The sequence below is a fragment of the Esox lucius genome, chromosome 25 (genome assembly GCF_011004845.1).
Source record: "Esox lucius isolate fEsoLuc1 chromosome 25, fEsoLuc1.pri, whole genome shotgun sequence".
Taxonomy (NCBI): Eukaryota; Metazoa; Chordata; class Actinopteri; order Esociformes; family Esocidae; genus Esox; species Esox lucius.
Window position 1 is genome coordinate 20,351,560 of NC_047593.1, and position 20,561 is coordinate 20,372,120.

General features: G+C 46.9%; 1 protein-coding gene across 1 annotated transcript in view; it reads left to right on the top strand.

Moving 5' to 3' along the window:
- Positions 1-20,561, top strand: part of LOC105005841 (ankyrin-2) — a 69,861-nt gene that overhangs the window by 14,687 nt on the left and 34,613 nt on the right. The window contains exons 4-41 of the mRNA XM_034291176.1: positions 127-225; positions 382-480; positions 1,106-1,192; positions 1,836-1,934; positions 2,267-2,290; positions 3,533-3,541; positions 4,664-4,762; positions 5,084-5,182; positions 5,506-5,604; positions 5,847-6,044; positions 6,267-6,365; positions 6,577-6,675; positions 7,184-7,282; positions 7,543-7,740; positions 7,846-7,944; positions 8,082-8,180; positions 8,330-8,527; positions 8,737-8,835; positions 9,068-9,166; positions 9,359-9,457; positions 9,704-9,802; positions 10,916-10,991; positions 11,415-11,468; positions 12,104-12,230; positions 12,336-12,405; positions 13,052-13,155; positions 14,218-14,253; positions 15,581-15,805; positions 15,922-16,020; positions 17,058-17,257; positions 17,486-17,697; positions 17,800-18,007; positions 18,169-18,265; positions 18,553-18,781; positions 18,925-19,050; positions 19,137-19,259; positions 19,986-20,018; positions 20,122-20,143. Of these exons, the coding sequence (XP_034147067.1) occupies positions 127-225; positions 382-480; positions 1,106-1,192; positions 1,836-1,934; positions 2,267-2,290; positions 3,533-3,541; positions 4,664-4,762; positions 5,084-5,182; positions 5,506-5,604; positions 5,847-6,044; positions 6,267-6,365; positions 6,577-6,675; positions 7,184-7,282; positions 7,543-7,740; positions 7,846-7,944; positions 8,082-8,180; positions 8,330-8,527; positions 8,737-8,835; positions 9,068-9,166; positions 9,359-9,457; positions 9,704-9,802; positions 10,916-10,991; positions 11,415-11,468; positions 12,104-12,230; positions 12,336-12,405; positions 13,052-13,155; positions 14,218-14,253; positions 15,581-15,805; positions 15,922-16,020; positions 17,058-17,257; positions 17,486-17,697; positions 17,800-18,007; positions 18,169-18,265; positions 18,553-18,781; positions 18,925-19,050; positions 19,137-19,259; positions 19,986-20,018; positions 20,122-20,143 (4,240 nt within the window). The remainder of the gene's footprint in view (positions 1-126; positions 226-381; positions 481-1,105; positions 1,193-1,835; positions 1,935-2,266; positions 2,291-3,532; positions 3,542-4,663; positions 4,763-5,083; positions 5,183-5,505; positions 5,605-5,846; positions 6,045-6,266; positions 6,366-6,576; positions 6,676-7,183; positions 7,283-7,542; positions 7,741-7,845; positions 7,945-8,081; positions 8,181-8,329; positions 8,528-8,736; positions 8,836-9,067; positions 9,167-9,358; positions 9,458-9,703; positions 9,803-10,915; positions 10,992-11,414; positions 11,469-12,103; positions 12,231-12,335; positions 12,406-13,051; positions 13,156-14,217; positions 14,254-15,580; positions 15,806-15,921; positions 16,021-17,057; positions 17,258-17,485; positions 17,698-17,799; positions 18,008-18,168; positions 18,266-18,552; positions 18,782-18,924; positions 19,051-19,136; positions 19,260-19,985; positions 20,019-20,121; positions 20,144-20,561) is intronic.

Genomic DNA, 20,561 nt, shown 5'->3' on the forward strand with positions numbered 1-20,561 from the left:
CTTCAAAACAGGTGACTAAAAGAGGTGTCAAATAACGAGAGGAAAACTGTCCATCACCCACACACACACACACACACGCGCGCACAAACACTGAACGTTGCCGTGGTGACTCCCCTCTTCCTGCAGAAGGGGAACACAGCCCTTCACATCGCCGCCCTGGCCGGACAGAAGGAAGTAGCCAGACTGCTGCTGAAGAGGGGGGCAGACGTCAACGCCCAATCACAGGTCCGACGCTCCTACCCGCCTACCAAACCTCACGCTGATTGTAGTGTTTGTCCTGAACGACAAGAACCTCTGCCAGATGTCGAAACCCTAGGTTGTAAATGTGGATATGTGACTGGATTACGTGCTTCCGTCGGTAACTGTGTCTGCGTTCTCCAGAATGGCTTCACTCCGCTCTACATGGCCGCCCAGGAGAACCACCTGGAGGTGGTCAGATTCCTGCTGGAGACTGGAGGGAACCAGAGCACTGCTACGGAGGTCTGTCTCTGTGTCTCTGTCTCTGTGTCTCTGTCTCTGTGTCTCGGTCTCTGTGTCTGTGTCTCTGTCTGTTTGTCTCTCTGTCTCAATCAATCAATCACATTTATTTATAAAAAGCCCTTTTTATTTCAGCAGTTGTCACAGTGCTTTTACAAAACAGCCAGCCTGTCTGTCTTTAAAGTGCCCACTGAAAGTCTGCACACCCTTGAACTTTTTCACAGTTGGTTTAGGTGTGTGTACTACATGATTTCAGTATTTGTGTGAAAGTTGAGTTTGTAACTTGTTCACAGTTAGTTTAGGTGTGTGTAATACATGATTTCAGTATTTGTGTGAAAGTTGAGTTTGTAACTTGTTCACAGTTGGTTTAGGTGTGTGTACTACATGATTTCAGTATTTGTGTGAAAGTTGAGTTGAGTAACTTTTTGAATGTTGGTTTTAATAAGTACAACTATATTGCTTTATCTACTTATTTTTTAACTGCATTTCCCTCCCTCCCTCTCTTTCTCTACCTTTTTGCTGCTCATCTCCTTCCTCTCTCTTTCCCCTCTCCACTTCTCCTTCCCCTTTCTCCTTCTCCTTCACCTCCTCCACTTCGTCCGTCCACTTTCCCTCTCTTCTCTTATAGGACGGCTTCACCCCTCTGGCCATCGCTCTACAGCAAGGTCACAACCAGGTCGTCTCCCTTCTGCTGGAGCACGACACCAAGGGCAAGGTCAATATACTGGGTTATATTGGTATTATACAGGGTCAATATACTGGATTATATTTATATTATATAGGGGCAATATACTGGATTATATTGGTATTATACAGGGTCAATATACTGGATTATATTTATATTATACAGGGTCAATATACTGGATTATATTTATATTATACTCAAGCCTCTGAGAATGTCTGTTTTAAGGGACTGTAGTGGGAATGAGTTTGAGTTGAGTTATCCAACACAGTGTTTTGAGTTGAGTTATCCAACGCAGTGTTTTGAGTTGAGTTATCCAACGCAGTGTTTTGAGTTGAGTTATCCAACGCAGTGTTTTGAGTTGAGTTATCCAACGCAGTGTTTTGAGTTGAGTTATCCAACGCAGTGTTTTGAGTTGAGTTATCCAACGCAGTGTTTTGAGTTGAGTTATCCAACGCAGTGTTTTGAGTTGAGTTATCCAACACAGTGTTTTGAGTTGAGTTATCCAACGCAGTGTTTTGAGTTGAGTTATCCAATGCAGTGTTTTGAGTTGAGTTATCCAATGCAGTGTTTTGAGTTGAGTTATCCAACGCAGTGTTTTGAGTTGACGACGGTGAAGTCCTACATGTTGTTTTAAATGGACGTACTGTCTGCCTGCTAAACACAATGAATCCAGGTGCGTCTCCCTGCTCTGCACATCGCTGCCCGGAAGGATGACACCAAATCAGCTGCCCTGCTGCTACAGAACGACCACAACGCTGATATACAAAGCAAGGTGAGGGGGGGGGTGAAGGGGGGGGGGACTCTTTAAAAGCTCTAAGTTCTACGGGTCCTTTACTTGTCATGTAATCGGTGTTGAGATTATTATTGCTGTGTGTGTTGTGTTTACTTGTGTGTGAGTTTGAGTGTGTTGAGTGTGTTTGAGTGTGTCTGTGCATCTTGTCCTAAAATTGCATTGCCAACCCTGTTTCCTGTTTAACAACCTGACCCCTTTCCCTCCCTTCTCGCTCTCCTCCTCCCCCTCTCCTCCACCTCTTCTCCTGCGCCTCCTCATCCCTTCCCAAATGACTCCTCCCCCTCTCCCTTCTCTCTCTGCGGCGTAACCAGATGATGGTTAACCGGACTACAGAGGTACACACCTTCATTTTCCCCGTCCCCTCCTCCCTCCCATTCCTTCAACGTCTTCAACTCCCTCTACCTCCTCTCTGTACTTCAACTCCCTCTACCTCCTCTCTGTACTTCAACTCCCTCTACCTCCTTTCTGTACTTCAACTCCCTCTACCTCCTCTCTGTACTTCAACTCCCTCTACCTCCTCTCTGTACTTCAACTCCCTCTACCTCCTCTCTGTACTTCAACTCCCTCTACCTCCTTTCTGTACTTCAACTCCCTCTACCTCCTCTCTGTACTTCAACTCCCTCTACCTCCTCTCTGTACTTCAACTCCCTCTACCTCCTCTCTGTACTTCAACTCCCTCTACCTCCTCTCTGTACTTCACGTCTGTCTGTTTAAAACTCTGTCTGTTTAGAACTTTTTCTGTCTGTCTGTTTCGAACTTTATTTTTCTGTCTGTTTAGAACTTAATTTTTCTGTCTGTTTAGAATTTAATTTTTCTGTCTGTTTAGAACTTAATTTTTCTGTCTGTTTAGAACTAAATTTTTCTGTCTGTTTAGTACTTTTTTTCTGTCTGTCTGTTTCGAACTGAATTTTTCTGTCTGTTTAGAACTACATTTTTCTGTCTGTTTAGAATTTTCTTTTTCTGTCTGTTTAGAACTGAATTTTTCTGTCTGTTTAGAACTTTATTTTAATCCCCTTCAGCTTTGTCAGAGCAGCAGCTAAACTCTTGTTGGGGTCCACACTTTTTGCCTGTCTGTCTCTCTGGACAATAGTGGTTAACATGCTACATTGCTGCATGGCAACAATAAAACACGCTATCTTGCTTCTTTGATCTCAAGAACATTTATTTATTTCCCATTAAGCCGAGAGCTGTTGCAATTCTTTTAATGGTGCTTTGTGTGTTATATCCTATAACCAACATATTGAATGTTGGAAAAACACAAAAGTAATTCTTACGATCTGAATTCCCCTGGTGAACCCACCACAGCATGCCTTATACAGCGTCTCTCTCTGCAGTGCCTGTGAAGTCACAAGAGGCGGCACAAATGGCACTCACTGCTCCCTATTGAAGTGCACTTCTTTTGACCAGAACCCTATGGGCCTGTGTCCGTCGGAGTGCACTACAACAAGGTGTCCGGGTGCCACTTGAAGACCGACCGAGACATGATGTCAATGAAATGTTATACCTGCAGTTAGTTGTGTTATTCCATACGGTTATGGTGTGTTAACTGTGTTTTCTAATCACACCATGTCTTCCAGAATGGAAAGGTAAGAACATCCAAAGGCAGGTCGCCTGAGGGCCCAAATGGACTCCTATTCCCTATGTAGTGTACTAGTTCCCTCAGGGTTACGGACTGTTTTAATTTCTTATATTTGTACAAAATCATCATGTGGGGTTTCATTATTAGATTTCAGTAGGGTTCTCTTTCTGGAGTTCTGCTGGGTTCTCTTTCTGGAGTTCTGCTGGGTTCTCTTTCTGGAGTTCTACTGGGTTCTCTTTCTGGAGTTCCCTTGTTCTGTTCCCACCCTGACTGATTGATTATTTGGTCCCTTTCCCACGTATTTGGCATTTATGAGGCTTGCTTCCCAAATTTGCATTCTGTTCCTTGTAATTCTATAAAGGGAATAGGGTATCATCTCTCCATAGGGCTCTGGTTAAAGTAGTGTACTATACAGGGAATAGGGTGTCATCTCTCCATAGGACTCTGGTTAAAGTAGTGTACTATATAGGGAATAGGGTGTCATCTCTCCATAGGGCTCTGGTTAAAGTAGTGTACTATATAGGGAATAGGGTGTCATCTCTCCATAGGACTCTGGTTAAAGTAGTGTACTATATAGGGAATAGGGTGTCATCTCTCCATAGGACTCTGGTAAAAGTAGTGTACTACATAAGGAATAGGGTGTTTTGTGGGAAGGCGTGCATGTTCTGTACGATCATTTGCATGTGTAACGTCCTCAACAGACTTATCTATATTTTCCTTTCTCTCTTCTGTTGATCTTTATTCCTCTCCTTTTATTCAGTACTGGTGCATCATGGGAATGCTGCATGAACAGAGTCAGTTTTCCTCTTTTGCGGTTGAACTAAATCTCACCTGTCTCTTTTTCTCTCTCTCTCTTCCACATCCACTCCTCTCCTCGTTCCCCCATCCTGTGTCTCTGTCCACATCCTGTGTCTCTGTCCACATCCTGTGTCTCTGTCCACATCCTGTGTCTCTGTCCACATCCTGTGTCTCTGTCCACATCCTGTGTCTCCGTCCACATGTCGTCCTCATCCTGTCCGTCTCATTCTCTCTTTCTGTCTCGTTCTGTCATTCTCTCCCACTTCATGTTTTTTGCCCCGCCTCCATCCCCCTTGTCCCCGCCCCCTGCCCCGCCCCTTGCCCCCAACAGAGTGGCTTCACCCCACTACACATCGCTGCCCACTATGGCAACGTGAACGTCTCCACCCTCCTGCTCAACCGGGGGGCCGCCGTGGACTTCACAGCCAGGGTACGCCCCCACCCCCCCACCCCCCGGTCTCTCTTAGCCAGTCTTAGCCCAATCTCTGTCTTGTTTTGCCAATGACAGCTGAGGTCAGTCTCAACCAGCCAGTCCCGGCTGACTCGGCCTCCCTCTGTAATCCAGTCGCAGCTGGTGTCTGTCTCTTTCAGCCAGTCAGAGTTTCTCTTCTTTGTTTTAATCTGTGGCACAGGTACATGCTGAGATGAGATGGGTGTTGTCATACTCAGTCTGTACTCCAGGTTGTTATTCTGTCTAGGAAATAGTAACTGCTATTTGACCCTGCATGTGTGTGTGTGTGTGTGTGTGTAGAACGGGATCACACCTCTCCACGTAGCGTCTAAGAGGGGGAACACTAACATGGTGGCGCTGCTGCTGGACCGGGGAGCTCAGATAGATGCCAAAACCAGGGTGAGTACAACACCATTTGCATGACAGGGTCTGGGTGAGTGGAGGCGGGTGACGTTCCCCGACCCTTGGAGAACCTCAGCCCAACGTGTTCCTCCTGTTCTCATGCATATCTGTCCTCCTGGAGCCGGGGTTCTGCCTGTCCCACCGGATCTCAGTGTCGCTATGGTGCCACCTGCTGTTGGGGACTATGTAGAACATCTCTTCCTCGTTCGGTGCTTGGAGTTGTGTGTGTTTACGTGTGTGTGTGTTTACGTGTGTGTGTGTTTACGTGTGTGTGTGTGTTTATGTGTGTGTGTGTGTGTTTACGTGTGTGTGTGTCTCAGGACGGCCTCACACCTCTACACTGTGCAGCGCGGAGTGGACACAACCTGGCAGTTGAGCTGCTGCTGGAGAGAGGAGCACCGATACTGGCCAGAACCAAGGTACACACACACACACACACACACACACACACACACAAACACATACTCACACACACACACACACACACAAACACATACTCACTTACACACACACACGCACATACTCACACACACATACTTACACACACACACTTACACACAAGAACAAACATACATGCTCACATACACCAACACATACTTACTTACACACACACGCACATACTCACACATACTCTCTGTTTGTTCTGTTTGCCCCCCCCCAGAACGGCCTCTCCCCGCTCCACATGTCGGCCCAGGGCGACCACGTGGACTGTGTCAAGCACCTACTTCAGCACAAGGCGCCGGTTGATGATGTCACACTGGATTACCTGACGGCGCTTCACGTCGCCGCCCACTGCGGACACTATCGGGTTACCAAGCTGCTGCTGGACAAGAGGGCCAACCCCAACGTTAGAGCGCTGGTACACACACACACACACACACACACACCTGGTCTGATCAGTGGGTTCATGTCACCATGGTAGAATATGTTGGAAGAATAAATAAGAAATGTTCTGGAAACATCACCTTGGTCCCCTCTGATGTTCTTATCAGGTGACACTACACCGCTTCTCGTGCTAGCGAAAATGTTCCCTTAACATCGCTGTGTGTGTGTGTGTGTGTGTGTGTGTGTGTGTGGTCAGAACGGCTTCACTCCGCTGCACATCGCCTGTAAGAAGAACCGGGTGAAGGTGATGGAGCTGCTGGTGAAGTACGGCGCCTCCATCCAGGCCATCACCGAGGTGAGGTCTCCGTCCTGAACAGAGAACTTGGTGTGGTTGGAGACTCTCAGTCTCTCACCTTCTCTCCTGCTTTCTTCCTCTTTGCCCCTCTCCATATCTCTCCCTCATCTACCTCCCTCTTTCTCCATCCCTCTCTCCTCCACCCCCCCGCTCTCTCCTCCACCCCCCCCCCCCCCCCCACCCGCTCTCTCCTCCATCTCCCTCCCTCCAGTCGGGGCTGACACCCATCCATGTGTCAGCCTTCATGGGTCATCTCAACATCGTCCTGCTGTTGCTGCAGAACGGAGCCTCGCCTGATGTCTGCAACATCGTGAGTACACTACCCTGGTACACTACCCTGGTACACTACCCTGGTACACTACCCTGGTACACTACCCTGGTACTCTACCCTGGTACACTACCCTGGTACACTACCCTGGTACACTATCCTGGTACACTATCCTGGTACACTACCCTGGTACACTACCCTGGTACACTACCCTGGTACACTATCCTGTGTGTTAGAGTCTGACATTGTGAGTACACTATCCTGTGTGTTAGAGTCTGACATTGTGAGTACACTATCCTGTGTGTTAGAGTCTGACATTGTGAGTACACTATCCTGTGTGTTAGAGTCTGACATTGTGAGTACACTATCCTGTGTGTTAGAGTCTGACATTGTGAGTACACTATCCTGTGTGTTAGAGTCTGACATTGTGAGTACACTATCCTGTGTGTTAGAGTCTGTGTGTCTGTTATATATTGTGTTGTATTGCTGTGTGTATTGATGTGTTATAGTGTGTGTGTGCTGAAATGTGTGTGTGTTTGTGTGTTGCCAGCGTGGTGAGACGGCGTTACACATGGCTGCCCGTGCCGGCCAGATGGAAGTGGTCCGCTGTCTCCTGAGGAACGGAGCGCTGGTGGACGCCATGGCCCGAGTGAGTCATCCTGAGCCTCATCCACACCCTCATCCTCCTTTTCATCCTCACCCTCATCCTCACCCTGACCCTCATCCTCACCCTCATCCTCAGTTCCACGCTATAATCCGTTACACTTCAAATTATTAAAATGATTCATGGGGATTTGAATTCCTTCTTTTATGGTCTCACCCTCACTCCCTACCTACCCACACACACACACACACACACACACACACACACACACACACGCTCCTCCTCTCTCCTCCACCCATGCCCAGGAGGACCAGACACCCCTCCACATTGCGTCCCGCCTGGGGAAAACGGACATCGTGCAGCTGCTCCTGCAACACATGGCCCACCCCGACGCCGCTACCACCAACGGATACACCCCCCTCCACATCGCCGCCCGCGAGGGACGTGTGGAGACCACCGCCGTGCTGCTGGAGGCTGGGGGCTCCCACTCCCTGGCCACCAAGGTACCACACACACACACACACACACACATGCAGATATACACCATGCGACTATTCACAGGCTCACACACACTCACACGGCTTTGTGTCCCCTCCCCCCTCTCACAGAAAGGGTTCACTCCGCTTCATGTAGCCGCCAAGTACGGAAGCCTGGAGGTGGCCAAACTGCTCCTGCAGCTCCGGGCTCTGCCTGACGACGCCGGCAAGGTATTATCACGGTGTTGTCATAGAAACAACAGCTGGCGTTACTACGGAACAATACCAAGAGAGGCAGAGGGGGAAAGCAGATACAAACACAGAATATTAGAAAGTAAATGTGTCTGTGTTTTCCTCTCGTCTTTCAGAACGGGCTCACTCCGCTGCACGTGGCAGCTCACTATGACAACCAGCAGGTGGCGCTGCTCCTACTGGATAAAGGAGCATCGCCACACTCTACCGCCAAGGTGAGACCACACACACACACAAAACAGAGCCTCAGGGTGTCCCAAATATCCCCCTGTTCATAACCACCAGGGTGCTGTTCAGCAACTCATGACCTGATACCCCTTCATCTAACAAGTCTTCTCCTACCCACAATCCTCTCTGCTTCCAGAACGGCTACACCCCGCTTCACATCGCGGCCAAGAAGAACCAGACATCCATTGCGTTGTCTCTGCTGCAGTACGGGGCGGAGACCAATGTCCTGACCAAACAGGGGGTCACCCCGCTACACCTCGCCGCGCAGGAGGGGCACAGCGAGATGACCTCTCTGCTGCTGGGCAAGGGGGCGCACGTCAACAGCCCCACCAAGGTACCAGAGACACGCCTGGGTCACCTGGCAGATGTTTGGGACCGTCGGGTCGCCCCAGTTGTTCTATTTAAGACCAAATGCATCTTGGTTTGTTATGATGCCAGACATTTTGCCTGACGTTTGGAAGTGGATTTCATTTCCTGAAAATGCAGAACAGGAACTCTACCTTTCCCTCTCCCTCTCTCTCCCACACTCCCCCTCCCCTTCAGAGTGGTCTGTCTCCACTGCACCTCACCGCACAGGAGGACCGGGTCGGGGCAGCAGAAGTTCTGACCAAACACGACGCTCAACTGGACCAGGCGACTAAGGTACACACACGCGCACACGCGTGCACACACACATACACACACACACACAAACACACACACAGGCACTCTACTGACTGAAAGTTTGCTGGATTTCACAAGCAATTCAGCTGACCCTCGGACCCTGACCTGACCCTCTGACCCTGACCTGACCCTCTGACCCTGACCTGACCCTCTGACCCTGACCTGCGTACGTCACGTTCCGATCTTCTGTCTTCCTCCTCCTCCTCCTCAGCTCGGCTACACCCCACTCATCGTGGCCTGTCACTATGGAAACATGAAGATGGTCAACTTCCTGTTGGAGCACGGGGCCAGCGTCAACGGCAAAACCAAGGTGTCATGATATATCCCAAATCACACCCTCTTCCCTATTTGGTAGCGCCCTGCTTTCCACTGGAGCCCTATAGCAGCCCAGGTGAAAAGTAGTGCACTTGAAATGGGAATAGGGTGCAATTTAAATCCCCCTTATCAATTACCCTGCCGGGGGATGTAGGATGTGACCGTGTATGTGTGTGTGTGTCTGCAGAACGGGTACACTCCCCTCCACCAGGCCGCTCAACAGGGAAACACACACATCATCAACGTCCTGCTACAGCACGGGGCCCAGCCGAACGCCACCACCGTGGTGAGACCTCAACACACACACACACATCAACACACACACACACACATCAACACACACACACACACATCAACACACACACACATCGTGATGCTACAGATATGTAATAGTATATCTGTTCCTTGCTCTGTTTTCCTCCTTTCTCCCTCTCCTCTCTCCCCGTATCGCTCCTTCTTTCTCTCTGTTTCTCTTATGTTTCCCCCGGTCCTCACCCTCTCCTCTCCCTTCTCTCCCCTCTCTCCCCATCAGAATGGGAACACGGCTATGTCCATCGCCCGTCGTCTGGGTTACATATCGGTTGTTGACACTCTGAAGGTTGTCACAGAAGAGGTCATCACCACGACTACGGTATGTGTGAACTCTCACCGCACCTGGACTGAAGCTGTGAAGTGTCATCCCAAATGGCCCCCCGTTCTCTACATAGTACACTAGGAGCCTTGTTTAGGGAATAGGGTCTCATGTTAGATGGCGACGAAAGCAGAAAAAGGGGAATTTCACTTGTTTTTACTTTATCCATAGTTCTGTTTTTGGTTGAACAGGCGGTACAAACTGTATTATAAAATTCAGATGAGCGTTTATATATTTGTTATGGTAAAATCATGAGCGTTTTATATATTTGTTATGGTAAAATCATGAGCGTTTATATATTTGTTATGGTAAAATCATGAGCGTTTTATATATTTTATGGTAAAATCATGAGCGTTTTATATATTTTATGGTAAAACCATGGGCGTTTATATATTTGTTATGGTAATATCATGAGCGTTTTATATATTTTATGGTAAAATCATGAGCGTTTGTAAATTTGTTATGATGAACTCATGAGCGTTTATATATTTGTTATGGTAAAATCAATAGCGTTTATATATTTGTTATGGTAAAATCATGACTGTTTATATATTTCTTATGGTAATATCATGGGCGTTTATATATTTGTTATGGTAAAATCATGAGCATTTATATATTTGTTATGGTGAAATCATGAGCGTTTATATATTTGTAATGGTGAAATCATGAGCGTTTATATATATGTTATGGTAAAATTATTGGCGTTTATATATTTGTTATGGTAAAATCATGAGCGTTTATATATTTGTTATGGTAAAATCATGAGCGTTTTATATATTTGTTATGGTAAAATCATGGGCATTTTTATATTTGTTATGGCTAAATCAATAGCGTCGAACATCAAACTAAATATGGAGTTGATTTTGCATGAATGGCTTATTAAATGATTATAGGATGAGGAACCATCTTACATAAAGTTAAAAAAGACTGAAATATCCTTCAAATCAGTTTAACTGGATCAACATCATCCTCTGTTTCCATGGTGACGTTTTTCAGTTTGTTACGTTACACAAGAACAACACAGAAATTATATCACAACGGTCTGCTTCTGCTTGGCTAATCCCGTGTTTTAATTGGTTTGTTCCTGGCTGTGATTGGTTAAACGCCTGACAGACTGTGACGTCGGAGAAACACAAGATGAATGTTCCGGAGACCATGACAGAGGTTCTGGATGTGTCCGACGAGGAGGGTGAGATCCTTCACATTTATTAAACTGAGGGGAATCACTTAAAGACAATGAGCTTTGGAGGGGTATACAATGTCCATTCATGTAATCTCTCCATACATAATTGAGTCCTGACAGTTTAGCTGAGTATAACTTGACAGTGTAGACTAAGTTATCACTGTCCAGAGGGATTGTGAACAGATTTCATGGCAGTTTTCCGTGCTCAAGTTCTTTTACAGCAGTGTGTTCTTGGGACAGTAGTTCTGTAGCTCAAGTTTAACGTGTTACGGGTAATGTAGTTAAGACAGCAATGTGTTGTGGGTAATATAGTTCTGACAGCAGTGTGATGTGGGTAATGTAGTTCTGACAGCAGTGTGTTGTGGGAAATGTGGTTCTGACAGCAGTGTGTTGTGGGAAATGTGGTTCTGACAGCAGTATGTTCTGTAGCTCTGAGGCAAATGGAAGACGAGGCGTGTTCTGGGGTATTGGAGGACATAGAAGGTGCTCTGACCTACGGCTTCTTGTCAAGTGTGCAGTGGTGCTCAAAAAAAACAAAATTAACACTTTGTTTTCCTAATAGCATGAGCCTCTGTGTTTCTGCCTAATTGTTAGATTCAGTTTGGATGTTGTTGACATAACAAAACAAATTCATTTCCTCACTAAGTTCCCTTAATGTGTGTTGCACCAGATTACTCCCGCGGAAATGTAGTCAGATATTGCATTATGGCACAGTATAAACTGACAAGACTCCTACCAATAAGTGCCATTTGACCCAGCAGGCGAAAATGCTTGGGCCCTGCTTAGCCCATACAAATGCATTTTGGACAGATTTTAGCAAGAGTTAATCCTTTCAGTTGGCCTCTTCTCTAAAACAGTGCAGAAATATGTGTATATACATTCTCCTCAGCGTAACCATCTGTGCTCTGATGCCCCCTAGGGGTTGGGAGGTTGTAACTGAATCTTCTAAGGGACATACGTTTTTTTTTAGCATCTTGGGGATTGATGGCGGTGGAATGTCACCGTTTTATTACTTGTTATTCTTTCTATTTATCTCTACCCCCCATCCCCCTTTTCTCCTCACCCTCCTCTCTCTTTCTCACCCCTACTCCCTACTCTCTCTCTCTCTCTCTGTCCAGGGGAGGACACGATGACGGGGGATGGAGGTGAGTACCTCAGGGCGGAGGACCTGAGGGAGCTGGGTGACGACTCTCTACCTGGACAGTACCTGGATGGATTCAACTACTTGAGTCATAACCTTGACAGGTGACAAAGACACACACACGCTCTGATGGGTACACACACACACACACACACACAAACATGCACATGAATATAATGTTCATGTGGGCTGTGTGTTGTCCTCTGTAGCAGGCCCCTTCAAAGCCCTCTTCACCACAGAGAGGGAGTCCTGATAGAGGACATGATCTCCAGCCATCAGGTAGTTACACCTTCACACGCTGTGATGTACTTTTACGCTGCTATGCAGCTTTACTCATTTACATGTCTTTACACTGTTTTAAACCATTACCCATTTTGAACGCCTTTGCACATGTACCTTTACTCATTTACACTTATTTTCACTGCAATACTCCTTTAAACACCTTTACATGCTGTTCTACCCCTTTAAACCTTTAAACAACTTTACGTGCTGTTATACACCTTTAAACCTTTAAACAACTTTACATGCTGTTATACACCTTTGAACTTTTAAACACCTTTACACAATGTTAAACACCTTTACACCTTTAAACAACTGTACATGCTGTTATACACCTTTAAACCTTTAAACAACTCTACATGCTGTTATACACCTTTGAACTTTTAAACACCTTTACACACTGTTAAACACCTTTACACACTGTTAAACACCTTTACACACTGTTAAACACCTTTACACACTGTTAAACACCTTTACACAATGTTAAACACCTTTACACACTGTTAAACACCTTTACACACTGTTAAACACCTTTACACACTGTTAAACACCTTTACACACTGTTACATTCCTGGACACACCTTTGCAAAGCTGGACCCATTGTTTATATGTTGTTGTTGTTGTTAACATGAGTGTTGTTCTACAGGTGTCGTCTCTGTCCAGAGAGAACGAGAAGGATTCCTTCAGACTTAGCTGGGGAGCAGAACACCTGGATAATGTGGTCTTGTCCTCTAGTCTGCTACACTCTGGGTTAGTAATACACATTAACAGACATTCTGGTCAGCATAGTTACACAGTCTGCTTAGTGCTGGTTATTGGTTGGGAGGCATTGACTTAGTTACATGGCGATTTAAAAAAAAAATCCACTTTAATTTCCATTCACCTTTTCACTTTATATTATTGTTGTTAGTATTATTATATTTATTACTATATTTATTTAATTTTTTTCTCTCTTAATCTTAATTTCTATCTCTCTTTTTTCCGTTTGGCTGCTTTCCGTGTCCCTCTTTGTTTTTCTCTTTGTCTTTCGGTCTCTGTGTATCTGTGTGTTTCTCACTGTCTCTCTGTGTCTCTCTGTGTCTCTCTGTGTCTCTCTGTGTCTCTCTGTGTTTCTCTCTGTGTCTCTCTGTGTCTCTGTGTATCTGTGTGTTTCTCACTGTCTCTCTGTGTTTCTCTCTGTCTCTCTGTGTCTCTGTGTGTTTCTCACTGTCTCTCTGTGTCTCTCTGTGTTTCTGTGTGTTTCTGTGTGTTTCTGTCTCCAATTGTTTTTGTGTCTCTCTGTGTTTCTCTTTTTGTCTTTCACTGTTTCGCTGTGTCTTTGTGTTTCTCACTGTTTCTGTCTCTGTTTTCGCCCTTTTTTGGTGTCTCTGTCTCTGTGTTTCTCTGTCTCTCTGTGTCTTTGTGTTTCTCTGTCTCTCTGTGTTTCTCACTGTCTCTCTGTGTTTCTCACTGTCTCTCTGTGTTTCTCACTGTCTCTCTGTGTCTCTCTGTGTTTCTTTGTCTCTTTGTGTCTCTCTGTGTTTCTCTGTCTCTCTGTGTTTCTCTGTCTCTCTGTGTTTCTCACTGTCTCTCTGTGTCTCTCTGTGTTTCTCTCTGTCTCTCTGTGTTTCTCTGTCTCTCTTTGTTTCTCACTGTTTCTCTGTGTTTCTCTCTGTCTCTCTGTGTCTTTCTGTCTCTCTGTGTTTCTCACTGTCTCTCTGTGTTTCTCTGTGTCTCTCACTGTCTCTCTTTGTTTCTCTCTGTCTCTCTGTGTCTCTCTGTGTTTCTCACTGTCTCTCTCTCTTTGATGTTTTGTGTTCTGTCTGCTTCTAGCCGATCTTCCCCGTGCCTAGACCATGACAACAGCAGGTGACTCTCTTCATCTCTTTCTTGCTCTTTGTCTCTCTCCATTTTCTGTATTTCTCTCTCTCTCTCCCCCTCTCTCTCTCTCTCTCTCTCTCTCCCTGTCTCTCTTTATTTTGGTCTCGTTATCGTTCGCCACCTGTCTAAATGCACAACTACATGCATGATTTTTCCTTCTTAACATGGTTTTAATGACTAAATCAATATCTTTAGATGGATGCATGTAAAACGTCTCGGTAATGTTATGTTGAATATACAGTATCTCACAAAAGGGAGTACACCCCTCACATTTCTGTAAATATTTGAGTATATCTTTTCATGTGACAACACTGAGGAAATGACACTTTTCTACAATGTAAAGTAGTGAGTGTACAGCTTGTATAACAGTGTAAATTTGCTGTCCCCTCAAAATAACTCAACACACAGCCATTAATGTCTAAACCGCTGGCAACAAAAGTATACACTTAAGTGAAAATGTCCAAATGTACAAAAATGTGTGGGGTGCACTCACTTTTGTGAGATACTGTAAGTAGTTATATTACATTATGTACATCTAGGTTAAAACAAGCGGATTCTTGGATGAATTCAATTGTTTCGGATGATTGTATTTTTCTCCTAAGTCACTCCTGCCTTGCGTCTCATGACAGGAATGGGATAGGATTTTGGAATGGGAATGGAATATAAGATTAGAATGGAATGACATTTTGGAACATGAACGGAGTTAAACTGTTTACAATGCAATACAATTAGAAGCCTTCCTGCGTTCTCTCCACCCATCAACACCTCTTGATACGCCTCCAAACTGGGCCCGCCCCTTCGTAATTACGAAGACGAGCTAGCCAGCTGAGTAGAAATCGCCGGGAAGTGATGTGTTCTGCCTGGATTTGGTGCAGCAGCTGTGCTGTTTCCTCAGGTGTCCCAGAGCATCATCTACACCTGTGATTGGGTGTACAGGTCACACGGCGGAAGCTGTTGTGGAAGATGATTGGTCGGTTGGTTAGGCCGATTCAGCCAATGCCTGTCATACTGGGGATGACAGGGTCTAAGGTGTGTCGCGATCAGGCACTGCCAAGGTCATAGTAACACTCCTTGTGGGCCGTTTTCATCTCACTGGAGTTCTGATTATGTGGAGGTCCCAGGTTATTGTCCTTCACGGCAAGAGTTCCTGTCCCCAAAATGTTTGAAAAAACAGTTCCATAGAGAGGAGATGATCGGTCGGTAGAGAGCAGGGTGTTATTTGACAGAACAACGGGGCGTTTGAGGTGAAGAACTCGTTGCAACCTGTGGAGTAACTGATCTTTTGACTAATGACCCCCCCCCCCTGCCCCCGCAGCTTCCTGGTCAGTTTCATGGTGGACGCCAGGGGCGGGGCCATGCGTGGTTGCCGTCACAATGGCCTGCGCATCATCGTTCCGCCCCGGAAGTGTTCCGCCCCCACGCGGGTGACCTGTCGCCTGGTGAAGAGGCACCGTCTGGCGTCGATGCCCCCCATGGTGGAGGGGGAGGGGCTAGCCGGACGCATCATCGAGGTTGGCCCGACGGGGGCGCAGTTCCTGGGGTAAGGAGGAAGGAGGGAGAGCGCGCGCGTATGTGTGTGTGTGTTTGCGCGTACGTCCCTCGCCCGTGTGTGGGTGTTGACGTTCTGTTCTTCCTCCGTGCTGCGTAATGGATCAGTAAGCTCCACCTCCCCACGGCCCCGCCCCCTCTCAACGAGGGAGAGAGTCTGGTCAGCAGGATTCTGCAGCTGGGGCCTCCCGGCACCAAGTTCCTAGGGTAACACACGCTACACACACGCTACACACACGCTATACACATGCTACACACGCTACACACATACACACGCTACACACACGCTATACACATACACACGCTACACACACGTTATACAAATGCTACACACACGTTACACAAACGCTACACACATACACACACGGTACACACATACACATGCTATACTCACACACATGCTACACACACGCTATAAACATACACACATGCTACACACACGCTAAACACATGCTACACACATGCTATACACATGCTATACACACACACGCTACACACTTACACATGCTACACACATGCTAGACACATGCTATACACATGCTACACACATACACATGCTACACACACACATGCTACACACGTGCTTTACACATGCTACACACACGCTAGACACATGCTATACACACAGTACACACACACATACACCCACACACACTCACGCTACACACAGGCTACACACATATACACCATTTACACACACTACACATTTGCTACACAAATACACATGCTACACACACGTTACACACACGCTACAAACAATCCACAAAGTACACACACCACACACCTGTGAAAGGAAAGCTTCCACTGGCCAACAATTCTTCCTGGACCCTGGTTTCATCATAAACCCCCCCTGCATACTCCCTGACCTCTCCCTGACCTCTCCCTGACCTCTCCTGACCTCTTCCCTCTCCACATCTGAGTTACAGTTGTTGTTTTTGTTGTTGTCAGGTATTATTGTTTAAATCTGTTCTAGTTATATTTCACTTCCATTGAATTGATCAGTCTTTTTTTTCTTTATTATAGTGTGGGTTTTACTTTTCCTTGTAACCTTTGAAATCATTGATCATTATCCTCAAGTTAATTATCTTTATGTTTCGTTACCCGCATGTTTTCTTGAATCACCTTGAAGCTTATCTCCTTCATCCTGACCTGTGGTGTTCTGTGTTGACGGAACAGGTCCTCTTCTCATCGTGACCTTTCCCCTGTGACACCCTGATGTCTAACCCCTGACCTTTGCCCCCCAGGCCCGTGATCGTGGAGATCCCTCACTTTGCGGCCCTGCGGGGATCCGAACGGGAGCTGGTCATCCTGAGGAGTGAGATGGGGGAGAGCTGGAGAGAACATCACTGTGAACACACTGAGGAGGAGCTCAACCAAATCCTCAACGGCATGGATGAGGGTGAGAGGGGGAGGCGGCAGGAGGAACTGAGGGAGCGGGATGAGGGTGAGAGGGGGAGGAAGCCGAGGGAGTACGGAGGGGGTTGGGGGGGAAGTAAAGAAAGGAGCTTTTCAAAGTTATTTCTTAACCTTCTAATGTTACCTCTGATCCCTAGACGACCTCTGTATAGAATCCGTCCAGTCACTCTGTGTGACCTCTGACCCCTAGATGACCTCTGACTAGTTTTTGATTCTGACCTGTTTCCCCTGTCCTCCCTGTGGTGGGTTCCTGCAGAGCTGGACTCCCCCGAGGAGCTGGAGAAGAAGAGGATCTGCCGCATTATCACGCGGGACTTCCCACAATACTTTGCGGTGGTGTCGCGCATTAAGCAGGACAGCCACCTGATTGGTCCGGAGGGCGGGGTGTTGAGCAGTATCCTGGTTCCTCAGGTCCAAGCCGTGTTCCCTGAGGGAGCGCTGACCAAGAAGATCAGAGTTGGACTGCAGGTGGGCGTGGGTGTGTGTGTGTTTGTAGAATGGTATGGCTAACAGGAAGACACATTTTGGTCACAGAAATAAAGTTCCTGTATTGTATCCACTTCCTCCCAGGCCCAGCCAATCAGTGTGGACCTGGTGAAAAGGATTCTGGGCAACAAGGCCACGTTCAGCCCTATTGTTACCCTGGAGCCCAGGCGGCGGAAGTTCCATAAGCCAATCACCATGACTATCCCTGTCCCCAAGAGCTCGACCAATGACGGAACATCAAATGTTTTTGGAGGGGACACGCCCACACTGCGTCTGCTCTGCAGTATCACTGGTACATAGAAAGTTACCTTTGATTGGTTGATTGATCAAAATATTTTCAGTAGGGTCTTTTTGGCTTGGCACACTGCAAAGCCTGTTTTTGTGAAACCACATGGTTGTATTCTGAAGCTCGTTTCCGGGCAGACTGACAGGTGTTCCTTCCTGGTTTTCTAGGTGGAACAACTCCTGCCCAATGGGAGGACATCACTGGGTCGACGCCCCTCACCTTCGTCAAACAATGTGTTTCCTTCACCACCAACGTGTCAGCCAGGTGAAAGCTGCTCTACCGTTAACCTGGGTGCATCTTAAATAACAGCCTATTCCCCATGGCAGTGCTAGTTTTTGACCAGTGCCCTATGTTGTGTTTTTCATTGTAGGCTACTGTTACACCCGCAGCTGAAATCAAATCTGTTTTCCACATCAGATATTTTAGAATCAGATGTTTAGACCCGTTAGTCGATACACCAGTTAGTTTATAAACAAATGGATTGGTTCACCTGTGTGAACAGCCTTAGGTTACTTGGTATTCTAGTGGAACGATTCCTGTTCTCCCTGTAGGTTCTGGTTGATAGACTGCCGTCAGATCCAGGAGTCGGTCAGTTTCTCCACCCAGCTGTACCGGGAGCTCATATGCGTACCCTACATGGCCAAGTTCGTCATCTTTGCCAAGACCCTGGACCCCGTCGAGGCGCGGCTCCGCTGCTTCTGCATGACGGACGACAAGATGGACAAGACGCTGGAACAGCAGGAGAACTTCACAGAGGTGGCCAGGAGCAGAGACGTAGAGGTGAGGGTGGGGGGAGGAGGTGAATGAGGAGGACTAGGGTGAGGGTTTTTAAGACGGCAATAAAAAAAAGAAATACGTCAGTGAACCACGTACCCGACGTTGGGTCTCGTAACTGGATCTCCACTGTCTGTTCCGCTCTGCAGGTTCTGGAAGGAAAGCCAATCTTCGCAGACTGTTTTGGGAACCTGGTCCCTCTGACCAAGAGTGGGCAACACCACGTCTTCAGCTTCTATGCTTTCAAAGAGAACCGTCTTGCACTCTTTATCAAGGTAATGCGCACGTCACAGCGTTACTGGACTGACGCGCTGGAAGTTGATTAGCAGATCGATTGACTGACGGACTCGTTGATCGACAGATTCGTGACAGCGCCCAGGAGCCGTGTGGCAGACTGTCATTCACAAAGGAGCCCCGGACCTACCGCAGTCTTACCCACAATGCAATCTGCAACCTGAACATCACGCTGCCCACCTACTGCAAGGTAATATGATGCCTGAACACCTTGACATTTTCCTACTCGAAATCACAATAATATGAAGTCGATGAGATCCCAAATGGTGCTGTATGTTAGATGTTCTTAACTTCTGGTCACTATCCCCCTAATCAGGGAAAAGAGTACTTCTGGTTTTACTTCTAGTCCTCTAATCAGAGACCAGAGTACTAGTGGTTGTAGCGCTTAACAAGGACTGATTTAGACCTGGGACACCAGGTGATGGCAATTAATCACCAGGTAGAATAGAAGTCCACAGGCTCGGAGTTGAGAACCACTGCTTTATGTAGTGTCTGGAGGGAGAGAGTAGTACCTCTACAGACTTCATCATTTCCTTCCTTATCTCTCCCTCATCTGTTCTTTATCTCTCCCCCGTCTGTCCCTTATCTCTCCCTCATCTGTCCCTTATCTCTCCCCCATCTGTTCCTTATCTCTCCCCCATCTGTTCCTTATCTCTCCCCCATCTGTTCCTTATCTCTCCCCCATCTGTTCCTTATCCCTCCCCCGTCTGTTCCTTATCTCTCCCCCGTCTGTTCCTTATCTTTCCCCCATCTGTTCCTTATCCCTCCCCCGTCTGTTCCTTATCCCTCCCCCGTCTGTTCCTTATCTCTCCCCCGTCTGTTCCTTATCTCTCCCCCGTCTGTTCCTTATCCCTCCCCCGTCTGTTCCTTATCCCTCCCCCGTCTGTTCCTTATCCCTCCTCCGTCTGTTCCTCAGGAGTCCGATTCAGACCTTGACGGCGATGACGAGGTAAACAAACGCTCTTTAGGACCTTTGTTGTTGTCGTTTTATTTTCATGCGAAACACGTCCGATGTGAGTATTAATGTGGTTTCAAATCCTCTATTCTTACAGAGTGAGAAGAGTGACAAGAAATGTAAGACATTTGTTCTTAATGATTATTGCTTATTGGCTGTGCATTTGTATCCAAGGTGACCAATGCGGCCTCTGTATTAACCATTATAACTATCTGTAGTCACACTGTTTTGTGGGAAGTGTAGTTTTCAATGCAGTGTGTGCAGGCAAGGAACTTAATAGCTTAGCACACAATGGTGGCTGTTTGACTAACCTTGGTGTGTGTGTTATATTAACACCTCGTCCAGTTACCTGTGGATCCCTGGTTGCTATGCAATGGCTGACACGCATCCTTCCCTAACCAATACCCATTTCCTCCTTCACCCAGTCATCCATCATCATCCGTCCTCATCCGTCATCATCCGTGGCCATCATTTTCTCGATCATTATTGTTTTAGTTTTATGACGTTAAATTGATTGCTTGAGAAATGCTAAAGAGA